The following is a 13674-nucleotide window of genomic DNA, read 5'->3' on the forward strand; positions in this document are numbered from 1 at the left end:
TGTGTGAATATGGGTTATTTTTTCATTTCTGAGCTGCAGGAATTTTTTTTAACACGAAGGAGAGAGATATTCGCTGTGGAAGACTGTGTCCTCCCAACCCCACCCCAGTGACCCAGACCCAGACGGAGACCGAGTCTCATGGTAGCTGCCTGGTCTTTCCCCAGGAGGTTCAAGGCAGGCGAAACACTTCTCGCTCCCTTGTATCAGTTAGCTGTCAGCATGAGTAATGCTGCATAACAAAGCACCCCAAAGCTCAGTGGCCTCGCACTGCCATTTATTTAGCTTGCAGTTCTGTGGGTTGACCGCATGGGCTGAGAGGGTCTTCTGGTCTGAGGTGGACTTCTTCATGTGTCTGTGGTCCGCTGATGGCCACCAAGGGAACTCCGCTTCTGATGGTTGTCCGGCTGTCGGCCAGGAAACTGGGGGAAACTGGGCCACCTGTCTCTCATCCCCTGGCAGGCCAGCTCAGGCTTGTGTATGTGGCCATGGTGGCAGTTTTCAAGAGAGCAGGCAGAAGTGTGCAAGACCTTTTGAGACCTCAGCTTGGAATTGGCATGAAAGCATTTGTTCTACGTTCTGTGGCTCAGAGTAAGTCACGTGGCTGAGTGCAGATTCAAAGGTGGGGGATCCCCTAAGATCCAGTGCACAGGAGGGGTCCCCAGATGCTCAGCCATTTGACTCGGGGTCAATACCTCCTCGTTGGCACCTGCTGAGAGAGCTCGTCTCTCATGCCTGACGTTCCCTCCCACAGACGAGCAGCTTGACCCCCTTGACATCCACAGTCCCCCCTTGGGGCTACCATTTAGAACCTTAGCCATCAAGCAACGGGGACCTCTCATGGATGTCCACCCCTCGCAGCCTCTAAACATGGGCCAAGGGAAACAACTAACTTTCAGCTGCAGAAGCAAAACTTGATTCAGTCTAATGAGCACCCATCAAAACTGCAGGTTTTATATAGAAAAAGTTAGGTTTCCAAATAAGCCAGCAAAGTAGAGCCTGAGTTTGCAGCCTGGGGAAGCCTGGTCACCACGTTCTCAGAAGACTGCCAGCAGGGGTGAGTCTGAAGCCACACAGCAGTGGGCAGGTGGGGATTTGTCCTTTGCCAACGCAGATGGGGGCTTTCTTAGCGGGAAACCCTGCTCCATCCTGGGGGACGTTTCTGAGAGCAAAGACGAGTCCTGATGTTCTGAGCGGGCTTTAGAGCCCCTCGTCTCATTTCCACAACTCCAGCCATCACTTGGTACATATGGCTGTCTTTCTGGAGCACCCCCATTATGGCTTGCAGCCCGCTGCCCGGCACCCCCAGACCCAGGTGCACAAATGCCTGGTCACGGGCACACCGCCAACTTCACTTCCGGTCATTGGTGATGTATGTTACAGGAAAAGAAATCTTAAGAGAGTACTGCTGCTGTTGTCAAGACTGTCCTAAATGCGTGCATTTGAGCTTTGCGTAGATGTGAAAAGAACGAGTCTTGGATCACCGGGACCCGTTTTAACGACTCGGTGGCGGGATGGAGAAGTGCTCTCTGCTTCTCTGTTTATGGACGCAGAGATGTGGCTGGACTCCGCCATCTTTTCCTCCTCCTAGCCCTTTTTGGTTCTTTCTCCTCTCTCCCCCGCCTCCTCCCCAGGGTTCCCTCTCTCCGGCCACATTGCCTGGTATCCGAGAGCATGTTTCACGGTAGAAACCCACGGTTTCTATTGGATGATGCTGTCTCTCACAACAAGCCCACAGTGGCCGGGCCCTTCCAGCTCTTCTGCTGCTCTTTATGCCGTACTTCAGCCACCATGCCCGTTGGGTTTTCACCGAGACCTTGCCCTTCGGCCTGTGGTGGGGGCCGTGAGGCAATTGAGAAGCATATCTTGTGTGCAAAGAGTTTGGGAGGCCCTCACCATCCCATTTCGGGATGCCTGGCAGGCATTCCTGCATCTGGTGCCCCCTTCCTTCTTCCCCCTGCTGTCCTTCCTTCCCAGGCCTGAGGTCCCAGGAGCCAGGGGAGGAGGGGGGTGCAGTCAAGGACGCTGGGAAGAGGCCCTTCCAATTTCTGATACTCTGAAGTCTGGGAGACAGCAGACTCATCCACCGCCAACTTTTCTCGCACATTCTGTAATAGCATTTCCAACCCAGGGCACCTGCAGTTGGCCTTTCTGATTCTGACCATGTCTGCACACCACCTGCACGATGGGAGCTCCACTAGTTTTCTTTCAACCAACTCACTTTTTAGACGTCTAACCACGGGAGGCCAGTATCATTTGCATATAAACAGAAGATAATTATAAAGTAAATGTGATTATTTTACCAAAATACTGCTTGCTGCCTAAAAAAAAAGGATTTGAGCGTGAATCCCCCTCTCTTTGTTAAGAAGAGATGTAGCAGGAGTTCAAAAGGGTGTGAGAGACATATTGGCACCAAACGAGCCTTTCTTCTTGGCGGACATAAAGGACAGTTGAAGCGGGAAAGGCTTTCTCATGGTGCCTCCAAAAATCATGTCCCATATATCTCTGTCCACGTGTTTGGGGAGCAATGATTTTGGATCCCAGATCTGCCCCCTTCCTGGCTGTGTGGCCTTGGGCAAGTGATTGTACCTCTCTGAGCCTTAGTTTTCACTCTGTGCCCTGAGGATAATAATGCCTCCCCTTATTCTGGATGCAGCCCTGACCCCCTTCTTTCACGGGGACCCCTCTGCTCCTCAGCATCTCCGGGGCATGATTTTCTGGTTGAGACTTCAGTGTCCCTGAGTTACCAGCATCTACCTAGCTCAGGTTCTCAGGTGAGGCTTTGAAACCTAAGAGAATATGGCTCCTGGAGGAGAGCTCAGGAAGGGGTGAGCTCCCAGGCCTCTTAGGCAGTGATAGAGGAACACAGCAGTTAGGTGTGGGGAGGCTGTCAGTCCTTGGCAGGAGCAAAGCCCGCGCTGACTCTGCAGTTAGCATCTGATTTCGCTGAGTCGGGAAAAGGCTGACAGGTCTCTATGCTTCTGGCTTTTAAGCCACCGGGCACATTGGGAGCGTGAGCCCGGGACAGGTGTAGACGAGAGGAGCACAGTTTGATCTGTTTTCAAGGGCCAGCTTGCCGATCTGTTGCTAAACCAAACCCGAGCAGAATTCAAATGACCCACGGGGCCATGCGGTTCCCTGGGGATTTTCTGTTACGTCCCGGTGCTGTGTAGGAATTCTCCAGTGTCTCCTTGGCTTGCTTTCTTCAGACCTGTGGGCACAGTGATTTCCAGCCTTTATAGACACAGGCTCCTTGAAACAGCGGACACCCCTTGTTTTGATCAAGAGAAAATAAGACTGAGAGATCCCTCTGCCTCAAGTAAGGACGGGGTCTCCCTGTAAATTGTTTCTCATTAGGGGCTGGAGCATTGCTCCCTTTGGCATTGCTGAAACAGTTCAAAGGGAAAATTAAGGGACTTGGGGGCCATTGAGAGGTTACGACAGAGAGGATGTGGGTGACGGGCCGGAGGCTGAGTTTGGGCCTCTACTCGGCAGCATCCACTTGCAGGACTTAACCCCAGGACCCTGAGTTCATGACCTGAGCCAAAATCAAGAGTCAGACACTTAACTGACTAACCCAGACGCCCCTCTACTTTTCTCTAAAAAAGCTGTCAAGTCACCTTTATTGTTCTCTCCGGAAGGTGTATGGAAGCTGCCTTCTGTAGTCTGTGTGTTTTCAAGATAATGGAGTCGCTCCTGGGGGTTGTTTATGGATGTTCTCAGTTGAACATTTAAAGCTAAAAGAGTTTGATCAAAATAAGCTAGGTCGGGCAGAGGGAGCAAATCCAGGTCTTATTTTGCCTCCACCATAGAGGGTGACAGACCTGGGTTCAAATCCCAGTCGGCTGTGCAGACGTAGGCAAGTGACTATACCTCTCTGAGCCTCAGTTTTCACTTCTGTGAACTGGGGATAATAAAGCTCCCCTTCAAAAGGGAGCTGGGCATCGAATGTTTTTGCCCACCCAGCATCCTTCCCCCGTTCCAGTACCAGCACCTTCTCCCATGTTCTGGGGAGCTGTATCTCCTACGTTACAACCATGGTCTCCTAGGGAGACTGCTGATATGCCCCCCCCCCAGGGGGCACATGGCTCTGTCCTGACCAGTCGGATTCCTTCCCTGGGAAAAGAGCCATTCACGCTCTCTTTCCGCAGCGGCCAAGCTAGGAGGAGGCCAGCCTGGAGCTGCCTGTGACCATGTCTCCTGCAGGTAGTGGAGCAGGTGTGGCTGGATCCAGGTGTTCGGATGAGGTCCTTAGAGCTCCACCTGGGTCCATGTCATCATTCCGCTCTCCTGCATGCTGATGTACACCGATTCAATGCCCATCTCTGAACTAGTCTCTCCCACCAGGCTTTATTGGCTAGAAGGGCTCATTTATCCGTAACGTGGGATAGTCAGAGAGTTCCTGGGGGTCATCTCCCAAGGAAAGATTAAGGTGCTGTTCCCAAAGAAGGGCAAAGGGTCATGATAGGGAAAAGCCAAGACTGACTCCAGCATCCCTGGCAGAGAGAGCGTGTGCAAGGGCTGGAAGTGTGAAGAGGCCTTCCGTGAGCCCAGAATTCAGTGTGGCAGAGGGAGGGGCACAGGGGTTGGCTGTGTGACAAGAAAGAGGCTGAAGAGAGAGCTTGGAATGGGATCCGGAAGGGCCTCTTGTGCCCCAGGTAACAGTGAGGGCTCCACATCAGTGGGGCTGTTTACATTGCGGGGAGGATGAGACAGGTCCCCCCATCCCCACCCCAACACGGACACACTTTTGTACAAACGATTCTTGTCCGTTTGGGGACTCACTAAATATTTGATTGGGAAAGAAAGAATTCTCAAATTCTCCAAGAAAAGAGGAGTTCTAAAGATGGAGGGGCGCGAAAGGGAATATGCACGCGCCTGTTGAAAGGTGCAGTATTGGAGGGACAGCTTGGACTCTGAAGCCCTGGGTACGCTTTTATTTCTTTAAGTGAACTCTACATCCAACGGGGGGCTTAAACTCAACAACCCTGAGATCACGAGTTGCACGTTGCACTGGCTAAGTCAGCCGCGCGCCGCCGGGCATTCTTCCCGAATAGATGTAGTTCTCCTCCTGAGGAGTCCTGTGAAGTGTGATTATAATCATAATAAGCTGAAGTTTATTGAATACAATGGGCCTTAACATGGTGCTAAGTGCTTTATTTACACAGAGCATCTCAAGTTAATTCTCGTAACAACCCTATGAGGTGGGCATTATTTTACACGCACACACCCCTCCCCCCCCCGCCTCCCCCTCCCATTTCACGGAATGCGCAGTGGTCCAGAGAGGTGAAGTGATTTGCCCGAGGTCACACAGCACAGAGGAGGCAGAGGTGAGGTTTGAATGTGGACTTGCAGTGATTTCATACCACTCTGAAGTGGGCCCTTTTTGCTCCTCCTGGGAAATTTTTATTTGCTTCTTTCTGGCATGAGGATGATTTGCTCAGTGTCACCGGAGAAGAGGACGATCCTCCCCTGGACCTTGGTCATGCGGGGCCACCCAATCACAGGCAGGAAGCTGGCTGGGACTGCATTGAGGATGGCAGTCCCTGTTGGCACTGCCCACCGTGGTACAGAGAGGAGGCTCCGCAGGCTTGCTTGGCGAATGGGGAGGTCAGGCTCATGGGGAAAACCAGCAGGCCCATAATGGTGGCAGTGGCTGGAGACAGCAGGAAGGAACACCAGTGTGTCAGTCAAGGGTCTCTGGGCTAACCTCATTCCAGGACTCACTGATCCACCCTCCTATCGACCCACCGATTCATTGATCCATTCACTTAATATATTGATTTATTATCTATCCATTTATTCCATCACTCAACTAGTCTTCCACCCAGCTATCCATCTACTCACCCATTCTTTCAACCATATTCTAACCCTCTCATCTCTTCATCCCCCTCTCTACCTATTCATTCACGTATCCATCTACCTGTCTGCCCACTTAGCCACATGCACCCCACCCATCCATTCACCCACCACCCACCCAACCCCCACCCATCCACCTACTCAACCAACCATCCATCCATCCACCCAACCATCTGTCATCCACTAATATATCCATAGATCCATCCATCAGTTCACCTACTTACCTACCCACCCATTCATTCATTCATTCATTCATGCATGCATGCATGCATGCATTCATTCACCAACCCACCAATCTGTACATGCATTCATTCATCAAAACTGTTACAGGTGCTGTGGTGGGCACTAATGACAGTAAGGAAATACACTTTACACCTCCTCACCTTCAGGGCACACTCAGTGCACGAGAATCACATGACCCTAGCTCCTCTTGCTGCTCTTCAGCCACATCGGTCTGCTGACAGTTCTGCGAACATGGCTCGCTCACGTGTCTCTACCCTTTTGCCCCGCCGTGTTCCCATTACCTGAAGCTCCCTACTCTTATTTAACCGATTCCCAGCTGTGCTTCCAGACTCAGCTCAAGTGATACCTCCTTTAGGAAGCCTTCTTTAACATCCTCCACCCTCCTGGAGTTTTTCCTTGCATCTTGTGCTCATCCCTATCTTATCAAATATCCATTGAGTTGTAACTGCCTGATGTCCCCCCCCCCCGCCCCCAGACACTGCACAAGCCTAGGACAAGGACTATAGCTCCAGCCATTGATTCAACAGATATTTAGTGAACATCTATTATGTGCGAAGGCACCATGCCAGGAGCTGGTGATGCCAAGACAGACATGGCCTTGCCCTCAAGGAGCTAATGTTGTAGTGGAGAGAGATGAACAGTAATCAAGCAGGCAGATGAGGTAAGTAAGTGCTGTGAAAAATACAGAGCAAGGTAAGAGGTAGGAGAATCTCAGGAGAGGGGGGAGCTCCCTTACCCAGAGGCCATCGAAGATCTCACTGAGGCAGTGATACTTGAGCAACGTAGAGGAGCAAGACATGTAAGATCTAAGAAAAGAGAATCCCAGGCTAAGGGGACAAGTGTGGCGTATCATGGAACAGAAAGCAAACCATGTGGCTGGAGCAGGTTGAGCCTGGCAGAAGGGGTAAGAGGTGAGATTGGCAAGGGAACGAGGGTTTCATCAGGCAGAGCCTCATCGGCCATGACCAGGAGTGTGGATTTTACTCTGAGTGTAACAGGAAGTCACTAGAGGCTAGATAAACCAGTTTGAGTGACCCGATCTGATTTCAGTTTTAACAGGACCTGTTCGGCCAGCGTGGCAGACAGACTCTAAGGGGCAAAGGGTGGCAGCAGAGAGACGTGTGAAGTGGTTGTCACTCTAATCCAGGTGAGAGGTGGTGGGGGATTAATTGCATGAGGGTTGCAATCAAGCCCTGGGCTACACCATCCAGAGCCTAGATGGGAGTTAGAGAAAAGCAACCCTCCTGGGGAGGTGCAGCCCTGCCATTCCACAGCTTAGCAAGTGGAGCATAGGCTAGATTTCAGCATCTCTCAGCCCTCGGCTGAGCTCCCTTGTGCAGTGCACAACCTGCTCAACTGTGTATGGTGGTCCTGGTAAAGATGATACAAAGTGGATGGATGAGAGAGAAACAAAGGGGGACAGACTAGTAGGACTCGGTTTAGCTAAGGACAGGATTAAGTATTAAGGGTTAAGTATGTCATTCCCTCCCCACCATTTCTAGCTTGCTAAAGGACCAGAAAGTCTTCAATCCTAGGGTTTATCTCTGAGGTGCAACATGGGAGGCCAGGCTCTGCTCACAGGTTCATTCATTCGTTCATTCGTTCATTCTACAAACATGTCTGGAATGCTTACTATGTGACAGTGGGTTTACCTGCCGCTGCCTGCACCCCTGGCATTGGGCCACTGGCCCTTCTGGGACACAGCCCTTGGGGGGCCAGGGCCCAAGAGAGGAGGAGAACTGCATTAAAGGCCAACAAGAGCCATCCTCCAAGGAGAATTGCAGCCGAGACCTGTCAGGAAGAAAGAGGAGGGAGGGTGTTGAATGGGGCAGATAGGGGCAGGGGTATGTCTGTTTATTGGCCAGCTACTGAGTCCTCAAAACCCAAGAGATCTGTGCTATTATTATCCCCAGTTTGCATATACACAAACCGAGGCCCAAGGAGGTGGAGTCATTTGCCTCAGGACACACAGCTAATTAAGTGGTAAAGCCAGAATTAAGATCCAGATTTACAGCCACCATACCCCACCTTTACCGAGTACCTGCTATACGGCAGGATCACCAGGAGAGGCACCTTTTTAATTACCGGTTGCCTAGGCTCTATAATCTTCCTTAGATGTGTTGGACTGGGAGTCCTGACTCCTTGTCCACATTGTCGAATTTGGTAATGTGCCTCATAACAGAGACTTTCAACACCGTAGCCGTGGTTTGCCGACTTAGCAGCCCTCAGAGGGTGGCCAGGTAGGTGTGTGCAGGTGGTACACGGCACAACCCTTGGAGATGCCTTGGGATCATCATGGATTTGCATAGTCATTACACTTCTTTTCCAGCAGATGGCAGTATAGCGTCCTGAAGAAGGGGACCCTTTCCTTAATGTGTACTAAGTGCTGGGTGGACTTGCAGCTGCCTTCAGACTCATCCTGGGTGTTTGCTAAAATGCAGATCGCCAGACTCCACCGCACACCTACAGACTCAGAGGCTCCGTGTGGGGTAGGCGGTGGGGGCCAGACCTTGGCTTCCCCGCCACCCCCCGCACTCCCCGCCCCTCTGGTGGATGTGATAGAGCCCCCGAGGTCCCAGCCCAGGTCTTACCTTCCAGGCAAAGTCAGGAATATCATCCAGGGACCCGAAGGTCCCACAGCTCTGGTTCCAGCTGTCACCCCCAGGCCGGGAGCAGTAGGTGAGGGTGCCAAAGGAGAAGGGGTGGGACTGGAACCAGGCGGGAGAGATGAGGCCAAGGAGCTGAGATGCAGGCCAGCGAGAGAGTCCCAGGGCTGCCCACACGCTGCCCGCCATCAGGGAGCATCGATGACCTAGCAGTCAACAGGCGAGATGAGGAGTGGAGGCTGCTGGGAAGGAGAGAAACAGGAGCTGGGGAAGGAGCCCCCAGTTAGGGACCTGGTCCTGTGTTCAGACGCCAGGTCCCCAGCCTCCTTTCTGCCTGCGGATGCAAAGGGAGGTGTTAGTATCTGGGGAGGGGGTGGGCCTTTGCCCTAACAAGTTCTGGGAGTAGAATAACCCCAAATCTTAGACTAAAGATTAGTGCTTAAACAGAACTTCGAACACTCTGGCTCTGCATGGGACATAGTCATCCCCAGTCCAGGCAGGGCCCCTCCTCTGTTTCCTTCCTTCCTTCATTCACTCATTCATTCATTCCTCAGCCCCTCAAGGCTTGCACTGTCCAAAAGGGCTGCGTCTCCCCAGAGGGGGTACCTTTTTCTAAAAGGTACCTTGGGAGCTCCCTTGGGAGCCTGCTTCTCCCTCTGCCTCTCTCTCTCTCTCTCTCTCTGTCTTTCATGAATAAATAAAATCTTTAAAAAAAAAGATTTCATTTATTTATCTGAGAGAGAGAGATAGCATGAGCAAGAAGGAGCGGGAGAAGCAGGCTCCCCGCCGAGCAAGGAGCCCGACGTGGGACTCAATCCCAGGACCCTGGGATCACGACCCGAGCCGAAGGCAGACGCCCAACCGACTGAGCCACCCAGGCATCCCAGTGTGTATTTTTAATTTATGTAATTGACATTATTCTGTATGTTGCATTTTGCTTCCTACTTTGGGCACCAAGCATAATGCTTTTAGGGTCGATGCACGTTGCTGTGTGTATGCCTATTCCATTTAACTTTGAGTTTCCCAGAAGCTGATCCTGAGACGAGGGTTTGGGTGCAGGCAGTTTACTTGGGAGGTGGTCCCGTGGAGGAAGAAGTGGGATGGGGGGAGAAGGCAGCCAGTTGAGAGCGTGTTGCAAAGCCAGCTGTCCCCAGGGTGGCTCTGAGAGACAGGGTACACCCGGCACCTCCGAGTTATCCCTCCCGAGAGCAGAGGGAAGTGTGGACTGCACATACCAATCTCTGCCAGCCATTGGTTGAGGGCTGCCCCCAGCACTGGGTGGCAGCTCTGTGTGCGGGGGAGGCTGGTGGGGTGGGTGGGCAAATGGGTTCCAACAGGAACCAACAATAGAGCAGCAATAAAATGCGCGGCGGGCAGTTGAAAGGCCACTGCTGTGCGGAGACTCGATGACATTGAGGGGTACGGAGCTGACCAGCTGACCGTGACCGGATCTGCCACCTGCTGCGTGCCGTTCCCTCCGCGTTTCACCAACTCCAGCCCTCTGCCGTGAGCATCCGTGTGCCCGGACTTGAGCCAGAATTTGGGGGGAGGGGCGCGTACACTTGGGAACACACTTGCTGTCTCAGATGGTACAGCTCTGTTTCCTCTGAGCGAGAAAGCCCGACTCCTCCCCGGGGATAGCTGCACCATTCCATGGTGGCCCCCTCCGTGCTGAAGGCGCCTGCAGGCTCACGAGCCCATTCATCTCAGTCTCCTCCCGCTTTACAGGTGGGAAGGTAGAGGCCCAGAGAGAGTAACAGACTCCCCCGGACTGACCCAGGAGGCCAGTGTGGGTGGGTGGGAAGGGTGGGGGGTTGCCGTCCACACACTGTCATATGCCAGGCAATTCATACACATCCTCCAGCTCATGTGCTTTGTGACTCCCCGGCCACAAGCCTGGAGGACCGGAGTGAGCTGGTCTTTGTTGACTGGAGGAGAGCCCCCTCCAGACTCGTGCGTCTGCCGGGCTGCAGGTGGGTGCTCTGACCTCGTGTTTGACAAGGGAGGACACCGAGGTTCAGAGAGGAGTGGGCGACTCAGCCCAAGGACACCCTTAGAAGGGGCTAAGGGGCCAGGGGTTCGTACCCAGACCTGATGAGTCGGCAGCTGTCCTTCTTGAGAGCCCCAGGGTAAGGGTTCCAATAGTTACCGAGCATCATCGACCTGCTGCGGGCCAGGCCCTGGTCTAAGTGGCTCCTTGGAGAAGTGAGGGGACATGCCCGGGATCTCACAGCTAAGATGTGGGACAGCAGTACTTGGACCTGGATCTGTCTAATACCTGAACCAGGATTAAGGTCCATACTTAACCATGCTCCTTTGCATCTCCTTGCTCGGCCTCATTCAGCCCCAACCTCTACTCTTTCCGTGGTCTTCCTCGCCCCAGCTTTTACCTTTCTTCTGAGGCAGGCCGTGTATCTGTCCCTCTCTGCTCAGGGGTTGTTGCTTCCCCCCTCATGAGGCCAAGAAAGCCTCTCTGGCCTGGTGATGGCATCACCCAAGAGAATTTCCTTTCTCTTACCCTGAGACTGCCCCCGCGCCTCTCTGAAAGTCCCAGCTACAAACCAATGTTCCAACCATTTACAGCCCAAGTAAATGCTTTCATCTGGGGGAGGCGTACAGGCTGTGAGGCCCCAGAGGTTCAATTTCTGGCTCTCATATGTATCGGCTGTGTGACCTTGGGCCGGGCACTTAACCCTCTGTGAGCCTCCGATCCTTCATCTGTAAAACAAGCCTGATACTGGTACCTATCTCAGGGGGTGTGGGGAGGATTAAGTGAGAAGACGTCTAGAAGGTACTTTGCGGAGTGCCCTGTACCCAGGAGGTCCTCCGTACGTGGCCGTGATGATGATGATGGTGGTGATCCGGGTGGTGGCTGTGGATTATTTGCAGCAGTACTAGTAGAATTCATAGCTGTTGTCTTGTTGCTCATACCAGTTGGGATTAGCAGACACTTCCAAGAGATAAAAACCAAAAATGGAGACCCAGATTGCTCGAGATCCCCTGGCAAATCAGGGGGTAAACGGATCAAAGCCAAGACTCCAGCCCCCAGACTGACAAGCAGAAACACCTTCTCCTTCCCTGACGACATCCCTCCACCTCCTGTTCCCCAGTGTCTGTCCCCTTGGCTTGCTCTCAGAGAGGGAAGGGGGCAGGTGGGTAGGGAAGAAAGGGGAGGAAGGGAAGGGTGCCAGTGATGCGGGAGAGCTGAGTTACCCAAGAGGGCAGGGAGGGTGAGGTTGGGGGGGGTGCAAACTGCTCCCAAGGGAAGGCAAGACCCTGCTTCAACCACTGACCAGCAAACACCCACTACTCTGCCCTTGGTGACCCCTAGACCCCTCCTGGGAGGATTGGGCATGACACCCTTCCCTCCACCCCCCTGAGCCCCTCCGATACACTCATTGACAAACACAGCCCAGCACGGCAAGGGCCTCCAGAGAATAACTGTGCTACGGTCCTTGGAGAATATCCAGGGTATCACTTAAATGTCACTAAATCATAAAGTGCTGAAGTTACTGAGTTTCCGATTTCCCTTCATTCCTTCTCTTTACATCAAGAAGAACGTCCCTGTTGGAGCTAATCAGTCTTTTTTTTTTTTAAGATTTTTATTTATTTATTTGACAGAGAGAGAGAGCACAAGTAGAGCGGAAAGCAGAGCGAGAGGGAGAAGCAGGCTCCCCAGCTCATCAGGGAGCCCGATGTGGGGCTCGATCCCAGGATCTCGAAATCATGACCTGAGCTGAAGGCGGATGCTCAACCGGCTGAGCCAGCCAAGCGCCCTGGAGCTAATCAGTCTTTTTTTTTTTAAGATTTTATTTATTTATTTGAGAGAGAGAATGAGAGAGAGAGAGAGAGAGCGAGAGAGAGAGCGAGCATGAGGCGGGGGAGGGTCAGAGGGAGAAGCAGAGTCCCTGCTCAGCAGGCAGCCCGATGCGGGACTCGATCCCGGGCCTCCAGGATCATGACCTGAGCCGAAGGCAGTCGTTCAACCAACTGAGCCACCCAGGCGCCCTGGAGCTAATCAGTCTTAAACACCTTTCAAACATCTGTCAGCCTCCCCCATTTATTTATTTATTTAGATTTTATTTTATTGAGAGAGAGAGCATGTGCACCTGAGCAGGGGGAGGGACAGAGGGAGAGGGAGAGAATCCCAAGCCGACTCCACCCTGAGCGTGGAGCCCGGCGTAGCGCTCCATCTCACGACCCTGAGATCATGACCTGAGCCGAAACCAAGAGTCGGATGCTCAACCGACTGAGCCCCCGACGTGCCCGCAAGCTCCCGCATTTTAAAAATGATGGGGAGCCTTGAACAGGAAACAAAGTCGAGTGAGAATTCAGGAGTGTGGTTGCGGTTTCCTTACATTTATTGTGGTGGTTTTGTTCTATGTTTTGCTGTGATGCTGGTTGTCCATTTAGAATTGAAATGTATTTTAATGAAAAACTGAGTTAACTTAAAGCCCAGTCGTATCTAAATAATAATAGAGGCGGCTGGACGAGGAGGCCACGGGAGAAGGTGGTTTGCTGATAGCCAGCACTGCTATTGATGACCGGAGGTGAAGTCCAGTAGGGCTGAGCCAGCTCAAGGGCACGCAGGGTCAAAAGCGGCTGAGCTGCCAACCAAGCCAAGGGCACCCACACGGACTCCCCAGGGCTGGTGCTTTTCAACCTTGGGCTTCACTTTGGGACTCCAAGCCTGGCTAGCACTTCAAATGTGGCAGGAGTCCTAGGTTTGGAGGCTAGCCGGTTACTCTACCACTTCCCAGCTGTGTGACCTGGGACAAGGCACTCCATTGCTCTGGGCCTTAGTTTCTCTATCTGTAAAAGCAGACTGGACATCCCAGGGGGTAGGGAGCATTGGGTTTATCACTGAGCAGGGTGATGTTGTAGAAAGAAGCAGCCAGACCACATCTTCCCTTCCCAACACTATGATCTTGGGGAGGCCACCTCACCTCGCTGGATAAGGGGCTGGGGG

The 13674-nt window shown here is 52.7% G+C and overlaps 1 protein-coding gene across 1 annotated transcript; it reads right to left on the minus strand.

Moving 5' to 3' along the window:
- Window positions 1-5403: 5403 nt before the first annotated feature.
- On the minus strand, window positions 5404-8894 carry TMEM211 (transmembrane protein 211). The gene is given in 4 exon segments (XM_027576987.2): window positions 5404-5540; window positions 5543-5653; window positions 7752-7890; window positions 8691-8894. Coding segments are annotated over 4 exon segments (591 nt in total).
- Window positions 8895-13674: the final 4780 nt, after the last annotated feature.

This window comes from Zalophus californianus, chromosome 14, assembly GCF_009762305.2.
Source record: "Zalophus californianus isolate mZalCal1 chromosome 14, mZalCal1.pri.v2, whole genome shotgun sequence".
NCBI classification, from domain to species: Eukaryota; Metazoa; Chordata; class Mammalia; order Carnivora; family Otariidae; genus Zalophus; species Zalophus californianus.